Source organism: Nuphar pumila, chromosome 2, assembly GCF_984573655.1.
Source record: "Nuphar pumila chromosome 2, dmNupPumi1.hap1.1, whole genome shotgun sequence".
Classification (NCBI taxonomy): domain Eukaryota; kingdom Viridiplantae; phylum Streptophyta; class Magnoliopsida; order Nymphaeales; family Nymphaeaceae; genus Nuphar; species Nuphar pumila.
This window is the reverse complement of record NC_143250.1, coordinates 142,887,209-142,908,601: the sequence shown is the minus strand read 5'-3', so window position 1 is coordinate 142,908,601 and position 21,393 is coordinate 142,887,209. Positions and strand designations below refer to the sequence as shown.

The 21,393-nt window shown below is 37.6% G+C and overlaps 2 protein-coding genes across 4 annotated transcripts; one reads left to right on the top strand and one right to left on the bottom strand.

Moving 5' to 3' along the window:
* Positions 1 to 381: 381 nt before the first annotated feature.
* On the top strand, positions 382 to 4,321 carry LOC149847407 (GATA transcription factor 9-like). 3 transcript variants are annotated; one of them, XM_089997011.1, is made up of 3 exons: positions 382 to 504; positions 3,477 to 3,665; positions 3,791 to 4,321. In XM_089997011.1, the coding sequence occupies exons 2-3, from the start codon at positions 3,483 to 3,485 to the stop codon at positions 4,253 to 4,255; spliced, it is 648 nt and encodes a 215-aa protein (XP_089853137.1). In that variant the 5' UTR covers positions 382 to 504; positions 3,477 to 3,482; the 3' UTR covers positions 4,256 to 4,321. The 3 variants fall into 3 exon arrangements, with proteins under 3 accessions (XP_089853137.1, XP_089853135.1, XP_089853136.1); XM_089997009.1 differs by having other exon boundaries at positions 3,752 to 4,321; XM_089997010.1 differs by lacking the exon at positions 382 to 504 and adding an exon at positions 2,740 to 2,868 and having other exon boundaries at positions 3,752 to 4,321.
* Positions 4,322 to 5,723: 1,402 nt separating this feature from the next.
* LOC149847406 (uncharacterized) lies at positions 5,724 to 20,243 on the bottom strand. Its single transcript, XM_089994024.1, has 4 exons — positions 20,135 to 20,243; positions 18,309 to 18,447; positions 6,263 to 6,354; positions 5,724 to 6,044 (listed from the first exon to the last, which is right to left on the bottom strand). Exons 1-4 carry the CDS (start codon positions 20,171 to 20,173, stop codon positions 5,892 to 5,894), a joined length of 423 nt encoding a protein of 140 aa, XP_089850150.1. The 5' UTR covers positions 20,174 to 20,243; the 3' UTR covers positions 5,724 to 5,891.
* Between the last annotated feature and the right edge of the window lie 1,150 nt (positions 20,244 to 21,393).

Genomic DNA, 21,393 nt, shown 5'->3' with positions numbered 1-21,393 from the left:
AAATTTGACATAATTACTCCAAGTTCACCAACTGCTTCTCAAGGCCCAAAATTGATAAGAACACACCCACAAGTCTATATACCACCAAGTTAACCTAAGTGGGGCAACCATGTCATTGTCTAAGTTTCAAGGGCACTTTTTAGAATGCCCACAATACATGCCACATGGGATTGTCCAAAAGGGTTAGGCAGGCATGTTTTGTTCCCTCGTAAATTGATTTGGCCTTCAATTATAAAGTAATAATGGAGGTACCAAACCCTAAGTGGGAAGGGAAAAGGGGGCAGTGTTGTCACCAAGGGAAGTCTCCATTGGATAACAACAGAGATCCTATTGTTGTGTTGGACTTCCACTTTTCGTTAACCTTCTCTTTCATATTTTCCTTCCCTTTCCCCTTTGTAACTACGCCTACTATATTTGTATTCTCTCCTTCCATTTCTTCTTTTAACAGAAGACCTAAAACGCCACCTAACTTGGAAGTTCTATTGTTCTTCCTTCTCATACCAGGTATGATGCACCTTTCAACTCTCTGCTTCTTATTTCATGGTGCTTATTTTATTTTACTTTTACAAATTTCCGAGTTGTAATTACACCAGCCCCTCTTATATATATATATATATATATATATATATATATATATATATATATATATATATATATATATATATATATATATAGAGAGAGAGAGAGAGAGAGAGAGAGAGAGAGAGAGAGAGAGAGAGCATGATGCCCAACAAATTTTTGTTTCTCCTTAGTTCTATTTTAGCACCTTCTGTGTTGAGTTTGATGCTGCTTCGTGTGGTTTATGTGGGAAACACTACTTTTATAAGGGGCGTTTGGTGTCATGTTCTTAGAAAGGGTGTTGGAGAGAAACGTTTTAGCACCTTCTCTATTAGCACAAGTTTTTAAACTTTCCAAATAATAGAAGTGTGTTGGAGAGAAACGTTTGCAGTTGGTTGAAGAGCTTTGGATGCTCTTACACCAACCCTCCCCACACCGTGCACCTCCAACTCTTTTCTGCCATTATATATATATACCTAATGTGTTTTTGTATTCCAAGGTGTTGGTTAATTATGTTGTGGCCCTCGAGATTCATCAGATCATGTTACACCACATAAAATATGGCATATATATAGATAGGGAGAGAGAAAATGAAGACCATCCACCCAAAAGAAACCTTAAAATCTACAACCGACAACATATAACGACTTCCCTTCTTCAATCCTTGGGCATCTCATCGATGAGACCTCATCTACTTATTTTTTATAATTTATTTAGTAAGAAATATGCTTTACACAAAGACTTTACCATATATAGGCATGTTTTTCAAAACCTAAAAAATCCACGGCTTACAATGCATTTAAAACCTTACAAAATAAAGTATTGTGAAATGTTGATTTTTGGCACTTTAAAAAATGCATCTAAAAAACAAAAAATTGTAATCTAAAACATGTCCATCACTAAATGAATGATAAAAATCCAATATGTAAAGTCCGATCGATCGTTAGAGAAGAAATGTCATCGATTATCATCGGTTGTAGATTTTGCACCTTTCTTTGGTTGGATGGTCCCCCTTCTCTCTCTTTATATATATAGTTTATTTAACATTAAACTGTGACTAAAATGTCTTTAAGGTAATGGTATTTTTTTAAAATATATAGTTATTTTTTGAGGCCTAAAGAGTTACTTTTACTCTTAGCAATCAATTTTATAAACTACACTTTTTTACCTTGTGAATGTGATTGAATTTTATTCCTTCCAAAACAAAAACTTGTTTTTCTCCACTTATATTTAAAAAATTTTGAGGTTGTTTTGAACTTTTGATATAGATATATAGAGACCAGTTTATTGAGTCAATCACACCCTGGCTTCGAACTAAATTATGCAGAGGTTAACTGTTTCAGACTTTTGATCGAGTCCTCCTTTTACATGAAGTTCGACAGAGGGTCGACTATCCACTGATGATTACAAGATCCTCACCCTGCTCAATAGTGTCTTAACTAGAGACTAGATCAAGTTAAAGAAATAAACATGTCACTAACACCAAAGGCCTTCCCTCTTTAGTTCTTAAATTCTCCTGTTGATATTATTTCTCTTAGATTCAACCTAAAATCCATGTAGTAATCTTTCATAAGGATCAATTAAAAGGCAATTAATAGGTATTTCACACCCCAAAATAGGGCTGATAAACAAGCTGCAGAAGTGTTCTAGCTTGGCTTAATTCTTGTAGCGAGCCAAGCCTTATATTGAACCCAAGTTAAACGATCAGAGTTTGAGCTGGCTTTGTTTATAAAAAAAAATACATTGTTTTAGAGTGGGAAGAAATATGTTTACAAAAACAGAAATATAAAATATATTTAAAATATATATTTTACTACCTAACAAGCTTGTAGGAGTCGAGCTGAGCGGAGTACCTATTGTTCATATTCAGCTTGCCAAGCCTATTTTAATAGTTTGAGCAAGCTCTATACAAGATGAACATGAGGACTCAGCTTGTTTCCCAGCAATACCCCTAAGGGGTGTTTAAGTGCACCTGAAATCCAAAGAAAATGGGATAATTTGGGATATACAGCATTGTCAAGATTCAAAGCATGATGCAAAACCCTAACTTTAAATTGATGTGCCATATAATTACTATTTTTTTTATATATATAGATATTAATCATTATGCCATATTCCATCATTTACAACTGAGAACTCTTTCACTGTTCAAATCTCATGGGCGTCACTCTTTGAGCAAGCCAAAGCATGGCAGCTCTTTGGGGGAAAGGGGTAAGCCCATGGAGTTTTAGGCTACCAGGACAGCAACAATAAGTACGGCAGGCAAATCCAGCGCAGCTAAGACTCGGATCTTGAGGATGGTTTCTCCGGGTAAATATAAAAAAACTGAGACTGCAGTACTATACTACTAAGAATGCTTATTATTCATGGCAATGTTTCACTTTTTCTTTATTTTGTTTTTGTTTTGAGGGCGTGTTACCATACAACAAAAATAAAACATTTTTTTTTCTCCTAAGGAAACGCTTGACAAAAACATTACATTGTCACACGTTAAATTTATGAAATGATGTGTGTGTGATGATAAGTTCTCACAGCTGTCTTTCTGCCACTTGGAAGGTTATCAAATATTTTCTCTCTCCAAAATACCCGTCAACCTTTTTTCTTAAATTCAGTAGTACCCCTTACTTGTACAGCTGGCATTATGAGATGGTAGCCATTGGATTCTCTTCTGGGTAGATTACCATATCATTATCCTTGGCTCTACACTGAATAGATTACCATATGTGCCTAGAGGCTAGAAGTAGCAGTCTCTCTCTCTCTCTCTCTCTCTCCTGTGGAGCTGTGGGTAGATTACCATTTCACCACTCTAGTTCTATACTGGATAGATTACCATCTGTGCCTAGAAGTAGCAGGTCTCTCTCTCTCAAAATTGCAACTTTATGTCTTGCAATAACAAGAAATGTGTTCAACCATGGCAGAAAAAGATGGCAGTCGACCACATTGACAGCAGAAGCTCTCTAAAAGAAGATTGGAAGCCCTTTTATTCCCAAAACATGGAAAGTTTCTTTGATTTTTCCTTGGACGAGATTAAAGAGCTAGACATGGAAAATGAAGGTGGTGCAGAGCCAGAGGGCGGTGAAGTACCAGTTGATAAGCTCTGCATTCCTGTGAGTTGTCCTTTCAGTCTTTCTGAGTCTCTTTTATCATCCCCATCCACATTGTTCCACTGGCAGGGGTCTTGATCTTTTTGCAGATGGACTCTCTTACTGAACTAGAATGTGGCCTTCACAAGGACTCTCACTCACAATGGAGCACCACAGGAGCCACTGAACATGACCCCAGAGCACCATTTGTTCACAATTTTCAAGCACCTGCCAAGGCAAGAAGCAAGCGCCTGCAGACCGGACGGCGAGTTTGGTCGCTGAACGTCTCGTTCGGCGACTCATGGCAGATGCTCTCCGACCATGCTAAAACTGCAGTGAAGATTTCAATGTGGAAGGAGAACCTAGATGGTAGCTTACCAGCAAACCAAGAAGGGGGACGCAAGTGCAGTCACTGCCTTTCAGAGACAACTCCACAGTGGAGAATGGGGCCACTTGGACCAAAGACACTCTGCAATGCATGTGGTGTGCGCTATAAATCAGGCCGGTTGCTGCCAGAATATCGACCTGCTGCAAGTCCTACATTTGTATCAAATGTGCACTCCAATAGTCATAGAAAAGTTCTGGAAATCAGGAGAAAGAAGGGAACATTTTGATCTTAATTGAAAATTTTGGTGTAATACATACATTTTTCACGGTTTACAAATCAAATCTTATTAGGCTAGACAGGCTATAATAAATAAATGTGTATATAATATTTATATATGTCTATTTATATTTACTTATTTAAACCGTTCAACTTCAGCCAGTAATCTCTCTCTCTCTCTCTCTCTCTCTCTCTCTCTCTCTCTCACACACACACACGCGTGCAGAGTTTTGCAAAAAAATACAAAGGAAACCTTGAAGCAATCTTTATCCTAAGTTCACAATGTCATATTTAACATACTAAACAAGCTATCTGACAGAAAACCGTGTTTGTGAGTCATGGTTGAAAGGTCTTTGCTTTCTCAGATGCAAACAGGTTAAAACTGTGAAGAATCCTAGAAATTGGATCTTTCCTAAATCCCACGCAGACAGCTTGTTGAATATAAAAGTTTGCAATTCTGCCTTGGATATGCGGTTAGAGATTCAACAATGTATGCATGAGAAGGTGGCAAAGCAGGGTCAGTTTCACCTGCAAAGAACTAGGAACATCATCCAATCTCCATTGAACCGCTAGCCAACTAAGATATCCAAACAGCACACATTGTTGGCCATGCTCAAAAGCTCCTATTATGCTTTCTTTTGACGTTTATGTTCAATTGTGGCAGGCAGATTAGCTCAAAATGGATACAAATCAGAGAGCATGCATTAAGATCACAAATATTTGAATGAGTTCCCAGCATACTGAGTTTTGATAGGTACATTGGTCCAAAACCATTAAGTTGGATAGCGACTATAAACATCAAGTACATATTGTACTTGGAACATGGCAAAGATGCGTTTTAGGACTCAACAGTATTATTGGGCCCGTACAACTGCTGCTCGTGTTCAATACACAAAATATAATAGTTTACAATCCACACTACTGTTCTCTTTGTCATACTGGTCGGTTACAGAATTTTATGGTCTAAATATCTAATTGGATCAGTAGCAGCATAAATTTAGAAGCATTAGGTCCAGCATGGTCAATATAAATTTGGCAAACAAGATATGTAAATCTGTCCCAAGCCCACTCAGTAGGCCATATTGGTCTGAGTCCTCATTCACTAAATAAGCAATTTTTTTAACAAACTTTATGTCAAACTAATCCAACCGAGCAGAATAATCAAGGGAATAAATATAATTAAGGCCTGAAGCCCAAGATCAGATTAGACAGTCATACGTTAAAAAGTGGCATGTTTTCACTTTTTATAGATCAGCTAGCACTTTGCTCAAAGATACATATATAGCCATCCTAAAAGTAGACAATCGTGCCATGCCAATATACAAGAACGGCAGGTCCCGTGAATGATGAAGCTTGAAAAAATAATTGTTTTTCTTTTCTCAAAAGGGTTCTCTAAAACTTCAATATTTGCTTGTTGGTGTAATGCAAACAGTTGGCCTTTTAGAGAGGTGTTGCCGTTGGATTAGGTTGATGTTCGTAATTTAAAAGACCATACAAGTATTTACATTGTTCATTTCCAGAATAGTAACTAAAATACAATGGTTCACGAGCAATTCACTTTTCCTAGAAACCATTCCATTTCATCACACAATTCTATTTTACAGGATTACAAAGTTCAATTACCTCATCAACAATCTTTCAATTATCTAATCTCTATGGGTTGCATCTTGGATTTCAACCTTGTCTTTAACAGTATATCGATGACCAGCAACATTCAACCCTGAAATCTGAAGCCGCTTTCTCTTTTTAACAAGAAGTAATGCAGTTTCCCGGTCAGACCATGCCTCCTCTAAATCCGGCTACAAAAACAAGAACAAACAAATAAAAAAAAATCAAATTCAGTTGGAAGCAGAATGAAACAAGTCAGAGAGAGAGAGAGAGGGGGTAATGATTTCACATAGTAAATAACAAGAGGATGAAGTGTTGTCTATCATTTGAATCTTGAAATCTCAGAAATTTGATGATGCAGACGCTCATCTATTAAAAGCTTCGTAACTAGATCAAAAACAATGATCACCTTGATTGACAAAGCCTTATCAAAACTTTCAATGGATGCTTCAGGCTCACCAAAATTCAGCTGTGCTCTGGCAAGTGTGATCCAGGCCAAAATAATAAATTATCACATCATATAAGAAGAATCTAGAAATAAATACAACCACCAAACCAATGTTTTGGAATTCATGATAATGAGTTTGGCGAGTTATGTTGAAACTCAGTTACCGAAATGCATGCAAACACACATTGGATAACGTCCATAAAGGCTTTAACAAGTTGAAATAATTCTGCCAATCACATCAAAGACATCTTCCGGATCGTTTGAAGTAGCATTGCAAAAACTTCAAACCCTTTCACTTTGCAATGGCCTTGATATCCCAAAGAAAAGACGAGATGACACCACATTCAAGTTATCTTATATGGAAAATAAGAAATAAGGTGACCAAGATACATGAGGAAAAAGAGGAATGAGACAGATATAATGTTTGGACTCTAAACTCGAGCAAGATGGCAGGTTCTTAACTAAAAATGGAGGACAGATTCTCATGAATGTTCTTGAGTCTCATGAACTAAAAATGGAGGACAAGGACTAGGTATGTAACCATGCATATGAATTCTTAGAAAGTTGAATTTGAATTCTTGAAAAGAAACGTATTTCTTGATTAAATTGTTATTTTCAAACTCAAGCCCTCTCAATGGTGGGTTTCCCACGTAAAAGGCATGAAAACTTCTATTAAAACACCCTTTACCTTTTTATTAATTCCTAAAATACCATTGGATTTATATATGCCGCAACACTACATTGACTGCTTGTTTTTTCAAATTCCATCTATAACCAGACTATAGCTACTCGCAAAAAGCATAACAGCCTTTCGCTTGGGAACTTGACACAAGGTGTGCTTTCCCACTAATCTACATGTGGGAAACTAATTCTTGCTTATAGAAAGTGTTGTAAGATGTCAAAAACATACTTGGCATTGCTTTAATGTACTATCGGTACACATTGGTAATATTTCTCAACCACATGGATGAAATGAAACACTATTGCAAAGAACAATGTCTGACCACCACGAATGCACAAGCACATAAACAAGAAGACACTAATGGGCAAAATACAATAAGCCACAATGGGCTAGGCACCAAACACACACAATGTGAGAGAGAGAGAGAGCTTGAAATATAAAGAATAATATATTGAAATGCTATAGAAAGTATTAGAGAGAAGAGGGGGCAAAAACCCCTCCCATAGAATCGTTGGGAGCTCCCCAATGGTCACAAACCCAAATGTCACATTTGTGACCATTGGGGAGGGTCCAAACGATTCTATGAGTTGGACCCTCTTGCCCCTATACAAATGAAAAAAACAAAGAAATAAAAATAAGAAAAAATAAAAATGTCCCTAGTGGACATGTCTATTTCCATAATAAAAAAAAAGACTAAATTACCCCTAGTGGGCATCACAAAAGATAACAGGAAAATTATATATATATATCTTAACACCCCTCTCAAACTGATGATGAGATCACCGAAAGTTTCTTTAGAAGAAAGGAGAACCTAAGGGATAGTAAAGCTTTGGTAGAGAAATCAACAAGCTGATACTCCGAAGTGATGTATGAAAGTTTAATAGCACCCCGTAAATACTCATCTCGAACATAATGATAGTCCATTTCAATGTGCTTTTTTCGTTTATGAAATGTATGATTGCTAGCAATGTAAATGACATTTTTGTTGTTGCAGCATAGCTTTGAAGGAATAAAAATGATAACTCCCATATCTTTAAGCAAACTTATTAACCAAACAAGTTAAATTGTAGTGGTGGTCATTGCTCTATACTCGACTTCTGTAAAAAGATAGAGAAACTTTCTGCTGCTTCTTACATCTTCAAGAAATTAATGATTTCCAAGAAAAAAAAAATAACCTGTGATAGAAATTCGATCATTAGGGTTTTCACCTCAATCAAAGTCAGTATAAACAATTAAATTTGGAGAAGAAGAAGAAGATAATAATAGCCCTTTTGTTATAGTTTCTTTTAGATATCTGATAATTCGCATGATAGCTGCCATGTGAATAATAATAGGAGCATTCTGGAACAGACTTGTCTGGTAATAGACAAATATGATAGAGATCTGATTAATTGACGATAAGGAATGGGATCTTCTAAAGGAAGTCCATCATGGTTTCTCATCTTAGCATTGATTACTTCTTGAGTCTTCACTTTCTTTTCATTAGTCAAGTCGAACTTAGCAATAATATTTGATGCAAGCTTCATTTGAGAAAAAACATATATCTGAGGAGAATATGCAACTTCAATCCCAAAAAAATATCTTAGAAATCCAAGGTCAAACATATCAAAATTGTTTTTAAGAACATTTTTAACAAACTCAATGCACCTTTTATCATTCTCCGTAACGAGCATATCATCAACATACAAAAGTAAGATAGTTATAAGGTTTCCTGCATTCTTAACAAAAAGAACAGTGTCAGTCTATGTCACAGGGATTCGGCTAGCAGGGTGCCGCACCCGCGTCGACGCGACTCGACGCGGGTGCGGCACCGGGTGCGGTCAACCCGATCCTGGGTGCGTTGACCGCACCCAAGATCATTAAGGTCCATTTTTTTTTGGATTTTTTTTTTTTAAAAATTTGCCCAAATGGGCTTCGAAATTTTGTTTTAAAAAAATTATGCTGACAGTCTGTCAGCTGCTGACAGCTGCAAAATTTGAAAAAAAAAACCCGCCTATTCCCCCGACCCCCTTTATATATATATATATATATATATATTACATTTTTGCCCCTGCCGCACCCCCACACCCGAGTTTTTTGGAAGTGCCGAATCCCCGCACTCGCACCCGCACCCGCACCCATGTGACATAGGTGTCAGTATAACAAGAAGTAAATCCACTATCAAGAACAACTTTACTGATGCGGTCATACCAAGCTTTTGAAGCTTGCTTAAGGCCATAAAGAGCTTTATTAAGCTTAAATGTTTTTCCTTTTTCTATTTCAAGACCCGACGGAGGATTCATATAGACTTATTTATAAAGATCTTCATTTAAAAATGCATTTTTGACATCTAATTGATAAATAAGACATTGTTTGATCGATACTAAGGCTACTAGAGTTATAACACTTGTCATCTTTACAACTGGAGCAAATGTTTCTTCGTAATCAATTTCATATTCTTATGCATATCTCTTAAAAACTAGCCTAGCTTTATATCTTTCTAATGACCCATCACTTTCATTATTTACATTATAGACCCACCTACAAGTGATGGGTCATGGCATTGTTGAGTGCTTCTAATTTAGGTGCATGGCATCTATCCAATGGGAGTATTGCTTAGCTTCTTTAAAGTTTGAAGGCTCGTGATAGAAATAGATAATCATTAGACAAGATCTACAATTTGAGAAAAATGAGTCATATGATACAAATTTTTGAAGAGATCTAATGCTCTTAGAGGATTGTCGAGCTAAGGATTCCTCAACTTGGTCATTTAAAGGAAGATTTTGTGAATATATGTCAAAAGCATTTGCTGCTCATTTCCCAAACGCAGAGTATATACATGAATATCATTAGGATTCTCACTAGGAGAATCATCTCTTCGATGAGAATGGTTATAACAAATATTCTCATTATTACAAACAATCTTACTATCTCAAATTGTATCATTAGATTTTTTTTAGTTCATCCCTAGGAAGTAAGTCAAATAAAAAAGAATAATCAACATCTTCCTTGGGTTTTTAATGTTCAAATCCATTTTGATCTTCAAGAAAAGTCACATTTCTTGAAACATAAAGTTTGTCGTTTTTAACACCATAGCACTTATATCCTTTTTTTTATTTTCACCATAACCAATAAAAAGGTATGACAATTTTTATGTTGGTTGTCACTGGCCTACCGCAACCCTCCTTTATCCGGGTTTATCACAAGTTGGATACCAAAGAGGGTGAGAAGGATATTTATAGGCTTGCAAAGATGAGAGATAGGAAATCGAGGGATCTGGGTATGGTTAGATGTATCAAAGATGAAACGTAAAGAGTTTTAGTCAAAGATGAGGAGATTAAGGAGAGATGGAAAGATTATTTTGATAAGCTATTTAATGGAAGTTATGCTCAGGATCTTGAAGACTTTTCCATTCATTTTCATGAGATGAATCGTGACTTTATGCACAAGATTCAAAAGAAAGAAATTGCAGAGGCTTTGAAGAAAATGAAATCAAGAAGGGCAGTTGGCCCAGATGGTATACCTATCGAGGCTTGGAAATGCTTAAGAGAGAAAGGTTTAGAATGGTTGACAAATCTTTTTAACAAGATTTGACGGACAAAAAAGATGCCTAATGAGTGGAGGAAGAGTACTTTGGTGCCTCTATATAAGAATAAGGGTGATATACAAGATTGCACAAACTATCGTGGTATAAAACTCATGAGTCATACTATGAAACTTTGGGAGAGAGTGATTGAGTCTAGGTTGAGGAAGGTTGTCATGATATCGGAGAATCAATTTGGTTTTATGCCTGAAAGATCAACTATGGAAGCTATACATCTTCTTAGACAACTTATTGAGAGAAATAGAGAGAGGAACAAAGATTTGCATATGGTTTTTATTGATTTGGAGAAGACTTACGATAGAGTACCTAGGGACGTTCTCTGGTGAACAATGATGAAGAAAGGTGTTTCTCTCAAGTACATTAGTATAATTAAAGATATGTATGAAGGAGTAGTAACCAATGTCCGCACTTGTGGAGGGGTGACAACCAATTTTCCTATAACGGTTGGGTTACATCAAGGATCTGCTTTAAGCCCTTTCCTATTTGCTATAGTGATGGATGAGCTTACGAGATCAATTCAAGAAAATGTGTCGTGGTGTATGTTGTTTGCTGATGATATTGTTTTGATTGATGAGTCTATAGCTGGGGTTAATGCTAAGCTAGAATTATGGAGACAAACATTGGAAGCAAGAGGTTTTAAGTTGAGTAAAAGTAAGACAAAATACATGGAATGTCGATTTAGTAAGCAACGAAGTAGTGATGGGAGTGTAGTGAACCTTGGTGAGCAAGAAATACCGGTGGATGATTGTTTCAAATATTTGGGATCTATCATTCAAAAGTATGGAGAAATTGATGGAGATGTAAATCATAGGATAAAGGTTGGGTGGATGAAATGAAAAAGTGCAACTGGAGTGTTGTGCGATCGTAGAATGCCATTGCGGTTGAAGGGAAAGTTTTATAGGATGACTATTAGGCCCGCTTTACTATATGGTACGGAATGTTGGGCTGCAAGAGACATCATATTCAAAAAATGAGTGTAGTTGAGATGCGTATGCTTAGATGGATGTGTGGAAATACAATAAAAGATAAGATTCAGAACGAGGAGATACGTAAGAAGGTAGGCGTTACACCCATTGAAAATAAGATGAGAGAGAATCGTTTACGGTGGTTTGGACATATTTGGCGAAGGCCTAATGATGCTCTAGTTAGAAGGATGGAGAAATGGGAAAATATATTAGTTAAAAGAGGTCGGGGTAGGCCTAGAAAGACATGGATGGAGATGATAGAAAAGGACATGAATGCTTTGAACCTCACCGAGGACATGACATTGGATAGAAATGATTGGAGGAGAAGGATTCATGTGGAAGACCCAGAATGATTTTCTTTTTTTGTTCATATCACTGACCCCAATTGTTTTGGGATGAAGGCGTAGTTGTTGTTGTATCATAACCAATAAAAGCACATTCAAGAGCCTTTAGTGAGAGTTTGCCTTGTCCTTAAAAAAGAACAAAACATTTACAACAAAAAATTCTTAATCTTTTGAAATCCAGAGATATTTTAAACAATTTTTCAAAGGCATGGAGATGACTAAAGTTGTGCAATGGAGTCCTTGATATCTCCATCTCTTTTTTGATCTCCATTTGAGTGGATTGAGTTCTCTCCAACGAAAGCCACTCTTCTCTTAGGATAATCGGGTCTAAGATGCCCTGATTTATTACAAAGATGACACAATTTTTCTTCCACCATCATTGTTGTTATAGTTATTTTTCCAAAAGTGAAGAGACTTATATGTCGTCATATTATTGCCCGATTTAGATACCGCAAGTACTTGATCAATATCCTTTTTTAAAGTCAAACATGTTTCTTCTTGTCATAGATCGACAAGAATTTCACTAAGAGGAGTTGAAGCCCTATGAAGTAAGGATCATCATAGTTGTTCAAATTCGTGCCTAAGCCCATGAGTGAATTGAAAGAATCTCTCTCTCCTTCCATTTATTCTTATCTCATAGAAATAGCACTTCCTTCCCATTGAGATTCAAGGAGAGCAAGTTCATCTCATAGAAGAGATAAAGTGTTATAATAATCTCTGATACTCATATCTCCTTGCTTGGTTGCTCTCACTTTTTCTTGCAAAAAGAAATGTCTAGCAAAATCTCTTTGAGTGTAGATACCTTTCATGAAGAACCATGCTTCATTTGCCTTCTTGAATTTGGCTAGATTAGTACAAATTTTGAGCTCCACATTGTTCATGAGCCATGCCAATATTTTGGCAATGGTTACTTTCCCAACTATGTCACATGGGTGCGGGCGCGGGTGCGGGGATTCGGCACTTCCAAAAAACCCGGGTGCGGGGGTGCAGCAGGGGCAAAAATGTATATATATATATATATATATATATATATATATATATATCATGTATAGTCTATATGTATGAATATATATATCATGGTATAGTCTATAAACTTGAACCGGTAACCCCATCCATTTAAAAGTTCCTGCATATGATATTTCAATAAAGATATCATTTAATCAAAGCTTTTGCATATCACACGCACGCTCTCTCAAATGCAAGAAGAGAGAGTAGAAAAGCATTTCCATGCGAGTGTTGGATCTATCCAAGTGATAAGCATATCCTGAATCCAGATCCAGTCTCATGGAGTTCAAAAAAAAAATGGTGACACTCCACCACGTAATAGGTGCTGAACTACGTGGCTGGGTTCGGGGGAGTCATCCAAAAATGGAAATAACGCTAGTGGGGTGAGACTCGTGAGCTTGACGACGTGAAATGCAGGAAGTGGGGCCCACTGTGTCCTTTTCGGGAGCACAGGTGTCAACATTTTTTGAGTCCCAAGGTGAGTGTCGGGGCATAGACCATCGTCACCGTTGGTTTCTACAATCCAATGGTCTGCATCCCACTGTTTCTGCTGGGGTTTACATCCCAAGGGCGAAAGGGGTTCTGGAAGGCGGTGTCTGTTGGCTCCTTGTGCCTTTAAAAGGCGAAGGGAAGAGAGAGAGAGAGAGAGAGAGAGAGATAGTCTTTTTAGAGAGAGAAAAGAGTTGATCGATCGATCTGATGGATGGCGAAGAGGAGCGTGAGCGATCTGAGGGAGGAGGAGCTGAGGGGGAAGAGGGTGTTTGTGAGGGTCGATCTCAACGTCCCCCTCGATGAGAACCAGAAGATCACTGACGACACCAGGGTCAGGGCCTCCGTCCCCACCATCAAGTACCTCGTTGATCGTGGTGCCAAGGTCATCCTTGCGAGCCATCTGGTAACCAACTCTCTCTCTCGTGGTTTTTTTATTGTAGCTCTCGTGTCGATTGGTTTGGTTGGTAGAGATCCGAGGTGTATTCCAAATGCCATTCCGAGGTGAGTAGCCTGATTCATTGTTTTAAATTCTGCAGCCCATTTCATAGGGCAAAATTTTTTTTAAAAAAAAAATCCAAAAAAATGGACAAAAATGACCTTGGGTGCGGTCAACGCACCCAGGGTCGGGTTGACCGCACCCGGTGCTGCACCCACGTCGAGTCGCGTCGACGTGGGTGCGGCATCCTGCTAGCCGAATCCCTGTGACATAGTTTCCCAATATTCAACTTTGGACTGATATTCATCCATGGCCTTGGCTTTTTCTTCTTCATTCAAAGTTTTTTTTTTATTTCCTTCCTTCTTGGTGAGCTTTAGTTGAGGTTTCGAAACCGTGCCACATACAAATCCCCAAAGTTTTTTACCTTTTAGGTTGTTTTTCATAGCGGCCGCCCACATTGGCCATTATGGAAGAGAAGAAAAGAGGATAACAAGTGTGCAAAATACAAGCACACAAAAAATAGAACAAAAAGGAGTCCCAAGAGTGCTCAATCACCTAGGGGCTCTAATACCGTAAAATGAAACACTAGTGCAAAGAACAATGTCACAAAGTAACAACAACGAATGCACAAACACATAAATAAGAAGTCACTAATGGGCAAAATACAATAAGTCACAAAGAGCTAGGCACCAAACACAAACAATATGAGAGAGAAAGAGCTTGAAATATAAAGAATAATATATTGAATGCTATAGAAAGCATTAAAGAGGAGAGGGGGCAAAAGCCCCTTTTTATACACTTTATGAGACCAAGGGGGCTCCCATAGTCGTAAGGAGCTCCCCAATGGTCACATTTGTGACCGTTGGGGAGGGTCCCAACGATTCTATGAGTTGGACCCTCTTGCCCCTACACAAATGGAAAAAGAAAGAAATAAAGAAAAATAAGAAAAAAAAATGTCCTTAGTGGACATGTCTATATACATAATAAGAAAAAGATTAAATTTCCCCTAATGAGCATTACAAAAGATAACAGGGAAATAATATATATATATATATATGGGGTACATATATTTTAACAATGGATATTATGTAAAAGACAATAAGATAACCATACATATAATACATACTATAACACGTACATCAATCATTTGAGCCTTCACTGCCAATTCATGTATTCCTGCGTGGGGCAATGGTAGGCAGAGGCGAGGCGAACAGCAGTCTCTCTGCATTTTACAATAGTCACCCTCAAGTAGAGTCAAATATACTAACCATGTTCCAATGTGCACGACACCTTCAACTTCTCACTTTTGCATGAGTTTGAAATACTATACACTAGTTAGGCTTCTAAATTTATAATGCAAGGCACAAGAAATTTTTATAAAACGTAAAACATGGTCTCAACATGTTTTGCACTCATGATCAACCAGACTATAGCAATATTGACAGTTGGATAGTGACTTGAGCTTGATTACCAGAAAAAAATTAACATAAGATGCAGTCCTAAGAGGGCCTTGGGCAACAGAGGCAAATTGCATTTCTCAAATATGATCCACACAGTACACTAGTAATAAAAGTTAACATGCTGTTTGTAGGTCAAGTATTAGCAAGTATTAGCACATTGCATTTCATAAAATGGGCAATGTTCCTAAGAGGGCCTTGGGCAACAGAGGCAAATTGCATTTCTCAAATATGATCCACAGTACACTAGTAATAAAAGTTAACATGCTGTTTGTGGATCAAGTATTAGCAATATGCTGTTTGTGCCCTTCTAAATTTATAATGCAGGGTACAGGAAATTTTCATAAAACGTAAACATGGTCCCAACATGTTTTGCCCTCTCATGATCAACCAGACTATAGCAATATTGACAGTTGGATAGACTTTAGCGTGATTACCATAAAAAGTTAACATAAGATGCAGTCCTAAGAGAGCCTTAGGCAACAGAGGCAAATTGCACTTCTCAAATATGATCCACACATTACACTACTAATAAAAGTTAACATGCTGTTTGTGGGTCAAGTATTAGCAACATTGCCCATTGCAAGGTTGCTTTGCCTATTAACCCATCTCACTTGGCTAATCCAACCAATACTTGCATGCATGCATGTTTATGTAGATCAGCTCAGCATGATGGTGACAAATTCTCAATCCAATTATATGTGTCAATCATGCAAACACCAAATGTTACACTTACATTTAATAGGTTGCTCAAGAGGGCAAATGAGATTTTTTTCCCTTGTGATAATTGCAGGTCATTCTTGCTTGGAAAATACAATAACAGAAACTTGGACTTCTTGTGGGATTTCAGGCTTTGGTACTTATTTTTCCAGGGAAGAAAAGTCGCATCACCCACTAGCATGAAATAGCATCCATCAATTGAAGAAAATAAAGGTATAAAACAAAGCCAACAACACTGCAAAAAGCAATTGTTTCTAAATGCATTCTTTTAGTTCCTTAGGAAAAAATGGTTATTATATGTCAGACGGATGCTTCACTTAGCATGTGCATCCCGCATAGACACAACATGACACTTGGACATTTCACAGCCGCGACATGATGCTACATGGACTTAGTCAAACTAGTTTCACACAGTCAACATTGTGTCATTGACTTACTATTTCCTTTTATGTTTTATTTACTTATTTCATATTCACTTGAGTACTTTTTCTTTTTGGTCATCAATTGCATTACATTTAATTTCAACTTTGTTTCATTATTTGATGTTTCTAATTATATGATTTAGACCTGTAGTTTTTTATTCACACCTATGTAACACAAACTCTTCTAACAGGGCACCGCACCCGCACCCGCACCCATGAGGGTGCGACACTTGGACACAACTTCCTTTGTGTCAAGTGAAGTCAACCACATTGAAGTCCATTTTTGTCCAAAAGTAGATTGAGTTAACCCTAACCAAGTCCATATATATATATATATATATATATATATATATATGCACCAGTGTGGTTATTTTTTATTGAGTTTTTTTTAAAGTGCCTCATCGCGCATCCGCACCTGCACCTATGTGACATAGATTCACACACTCACACACATACATACATCTATGTGGGGTATGACCTATGTCACACGGACTCGGCTAGGGAGGCACCGCACCCGAGTCGACATGCCCCGACACGGGTGCGGCTTCGGACACTGTTCGGACTCGGTCAATGCCGAATCGAACTCGGTCAATGAGTCGAGGCCAAGTCCATCCTTGTTTTGGACTCGGTCAACGTTGACTGAGTCCAAAAATGTCCATTTTTAGGGCAAAAAACAAAAAAAAATGATCTTTTTATATATTTAAAAATATATATATATAGCATGAGTCTCAAACATAAGCCCTAGAAAAAAAAAATCGGGGGGCGCTGCCCCCTACGCCCCCCCCCCCCCCGGGACCCGCACCGGGGGGAGCCCTCAGACCCCCCCTATCTGCAAGGGCAAAAGTACAATTTGCAAAGTTTGTAAAAACACTCATGCCGGTGCCAAACTTTAGAGGACAATATCCACATATATGCACACACTGGATATATATATATATATATAGCCAAGTCCTCGTGTCCAAAAATTTTAAAATTGTGCCGCACCCGCACCCATGTGACATAGGGTATGACCATGTCCCCATGCCCTAATTTTTTACAATTATCATATGACATCAAGTTTATCCGCATCATTTCCTGCTCATGCATCTGTATCCATGTGAAATAGGTTATTACACAATTTCTTGAAATTCAATTTTCTGTCAAATTTTATCTGCACAGCAAACTCCTCAAGAGTAAATTGGGTAACTGCCTAAATGAGTAGGTGAGTTGTTTACATAGAAAGAAAATTTAATATTATATTGAATTTTATCTGTGGGTTTCTTTGCAATGTGTCAAACAAGCTTCATTAAATCATCGCATGACAATGATTATTATTTGCTGTTTCAAACCTAAAAAAGATGGACATCGCCCAAACATGAAAGCATCATGACTTCTAATGAGGAATGCCATGAAATTCTAACTTCTATGGGGGATAAAACTCAGAAACTCAAGCAATTTCCAATTCATATTGTTACTTACGAAAAGAACTACAGAACCTGAACAATAAAGAAGTTTAAGGGTGTGTTTGCTTCACTGGACAAAATCTGCCTGGACATGTCAGGTGGCATTTGTCCAGGACCAGCTCACTGGCTCACCCATTTTAAATATAAAGGGGCAGGAAGCAATGGGTCCCCACCACACCAGTTGGCGCGTGACTGCACCAAGGCAGGGATCAGTTAGTCCCCGCTTGGGTGCATCCCGTGATTCAAACACACCCAAAAGGAACTTATTCTTTCATACAAAAAGGAGGTTTACAGGAGCATATTTGTTTTTCTTATAATCCAGGAGCATATTTGTTAGTAAAGATAGAAGACGCAAAAACAGGGTGATTGTTCATGAAGCATTACACAGCTCAACTGAATAGAATCCATAGTGTAATCTTATGTATAAAAAAAATCCATCTTAAAGAAAATAGAGCATACTTGTTGCAGCTGTCAGGGCTTTCCAAGCTTCTCCTATCTCAAGTAAGACTTGTGCTTTTTGTTCATGCAAAATTGCTCTTTCTGGCATAAGAGTGAGTGCAGCCTCCCACTTGCTCAACGCTTCATGATACCTGCCATTCTTCAAATAAACACAAACTTTACTCCAAATGAGACCAACACTAAACCCCAACTAATGTATCAGTGTGTCAGGGGGTTTTGGCACACAAAAGACAATAAAAACAGGATCTTCAAGCTTCACATGTGAGTTTAACAAGTGATATCAGCATATCACTGCAATATGAAATGCAAATAGAACATGTGACAAAAAAAAAAAACTCAAACTAGATGAGGTTTGCATGCTCTCCATTTTTTTACAAGAAACCAAAAACAGAAAAAAATGACAGCAGAAACAGGTCAATGCTGATGTGCCTTTGCTTTACTTGTTCTAAAATCCATTTCCGCAGACAAGCTCAACTGATAAGACCCAGGACCAGCACGAGCCTGACAAATTTTGGTTAGGATGCTGGTGAGTCCTGCCTTTTCCTTGGCTTTTCAGCTCTAACAGACTTAACTAAGAATAGGTCTGACCTAACCAATGTCCAACCCTAATTCTTAGTAACCATATCATAGCACTTTTCATTTTTTCGTTACACATAAACAGAACGTTTCAGGGTTATGCCTCAGACATCCTATAGGTTTACATTTTACCCTGATATGCTCAAAACACCTCTCATCTGCCTTGAATAATCCTTGTCAAGATCATCTCATTTTTCTCTCTGTTCTACTGGTTTTTTCTTGTTCTAGACTGGATGAGGAACTTCTTTTCGCCAAATCTTCCTCCGTATCGGTTCTTAACTTGTAAAGATTAACAGTTTAACTTGCTCAAGAGACATCTGTTATTGATGCCTCCATCTCAATGTTGTCAGAATCGACCAATTCAGATCTAATCGGCCCAAAGGCAATTCAAAAGGGGTCGATTCAACTAGTATTTTTTAATATTTTTAAAAGGGTTAAATTTTTTTACCATTTTTTAAATATTTTTATTTGTTAATGATACGTGCCATCCCGTGGTGAAAAAGTATCCATTCCCAAACAATTCTATTCGATTCATAGTTTTTTTTGAGAAACCGATTCACCTACTGAACCGATTTTAACAATATTGCTCCATCTTCTTCTTCTTCTTCTGCATAACTAGTTGACTAAGTGCCAACTAAATGTTCAATTGGTAGCAGGGAAGTTGTTCTAATCAATTCGCAACATACCCCATACCATCTTTTAGAATTAAGTTCATTATTGAAGACCGTAGAAAACTGCATCGTCATTTATCGCGTTACTGACCAAAAGCTATATCTTTGTACCATAATTTAGGTACCATCCATGTTTCCATACTCTTACATCCTCATAGAGATGTAATTCTCCATCATGTGCAATAGCACGTATTTCTGTTTGATGTTATCTGTCACACACTTTATAAGAGGTTTATCAAATAAACCAACTGAATCATCATTTCCTTAAGTTAGAAAGGTGTCTTGCCTCGTAAATTCATTCTCAACTAGGCTCGTCTGGTGGAATATTACAGCGATTGAAATCAATTACTCCTAGGTGATCCAATCGAACATAGAAAACAGAAACACACCAGCATGCAAGAGTACCCAATCACCCATCAATGTAGAGGGAAATTAGTCAGAAAATATGTAGCTCACTCCGTATTTCGATTTCTTATCTTATTCAGGAAAACGGGATATGTGGGCTCCCGGAAACAACCCCAAAGTGTTTGACGAAATGCCGCAATGAACAGTTTTCGCGCCAAAACAGAACACACTCACCATATTCAATTCAAGAATTCTTAACTCCATAATGATCATAAGAAGAAGAAGGCCATGAAGGATCGTCGATCGTTTATTTCGGCGAGCTTGTTGCCTTCGGACTCAGAAGGATTCCGTGAGACTCAACTCGTCGGCCACCAATTTGGGGTCTAGGGTTTGGCCGTCTGCTTGGAAAGAGGACGGGGAGGTGTCGCCTTTGTCCTCTCGGTGGAAGGGGAGATTCGAGGGGGGTGGCTTGATGGGGCCGCCCTCTTCTTATCGTTCCTCTTCCACACCATCTTCATCCTCTCTCTCTCTCTCTCTCTCTCTCTCTCTCTCTGTTTCAGGGAAAAGGCGAATCCATGGGAAATATAAAGAGATGGTTTGGCGGCAATACCGAAACCAAAATAAGTGCGTTAATTTTCTAAATAACGTGATATTGCCTTCATTTTACAGAGAATACATATATGTGGCTTGCCTGATACGTCACAAGGATACGCCGTAGATGACACGGGGCACATAGTTTTTTAACTAATTTCTCATTAGGAGGATTATGGAAGGGGGACACGACGCTGGGTAAGTTTCGTTGATCCATTGGGTTATACCAGATTTGGTCAATTCTTTGTAATGAGGTTTATGAGGTGACCCCGAACCAGACCCAACTCAATTTGGTTATGGATAATGGGTTGGGTATCTAAGAAAAATGGGAACCCGCATAGAGCCAATGGAAAATGAAAAAAAAAGGAAGAACTTGATTTTGTTACAGATAATTGGGGAAATGAAAACTTACTAAACGAAATATGCTATTGGATTTTCATGATTTTTTTGGTATTTTTTTTAAAAATTTTGACCCAACAGATGTGATATATATGCTTGTTTTTATAGGTTTTAATAAGATTTCAAAAAAATCAACAGCTTACAATTTTCATAAATTTTCAAGCCTTAAATACCATTTTTTTTATCCAAAATACATGATCCAAGTGTCAATTTCTACTAAATCAATAGTGTCCAACATATTTATGGGGTCAGAATTTTCAAAAACATAACAAAAATCTACCATCATGTTTTATTTAATAGGTTTTGTATTTTGTAGGTTTTCATTTCCCTAGATAATTGTGTCGGTACTTGCAATTGTTCCATTCTATATAAAACTAATAATGTGCACGTCACACAAGAATGATTGATAACGATGAAAAGCCTTATCACATTTAGTTGCCACATAGTTTGAAATCCATGGACCTCAAATATGCATTTGAGATATAAGGTATCCAAACACTTAT

What these genes read in the sequence shown, in the direction of transcription:
- LOC149847406 (XM_089994024.1), bottom strand. Translation starts at nt 20,173, where the DNA reads ATGATCATTATGGAGTTAAGAATTCTTGAATTGAATATG. An exon ending in AGCCCTGACAGCTGCAACAA is followed by an intron (nt 6,355 to 18,308) that starts GTATGCTCTATT and finishes GATAATTTATTA; the next exon opens with TTTTGGCCTGGATCACACTT. An exon ending in ATAAGGCTTTGTCAATCAAG is followed by an intron (nt 6,045 to 6,262) that starts GTGATCATTGTT and finishes TTGTTTTTGTAG; the next exon opens with CCGGATTTAGAGGAGGCATG.
- LOC149847407 (XM_089997009.1), top strand. Translation starts at nt 3,483, where the DNA reads ATGGCAGTCGACCACATTGACAGCAGAAGCTCTCTAAAAGAAGATTGG. An exon ending in TTGATAAGCTCTGCATTCCT is followed by an intron (nt 3,666 to 3,751) that starts GTGAGTTGTCCT and finishes ATCTTTTTGCAG; the next exon opens with ATGGACTCTCTTACTGAACT.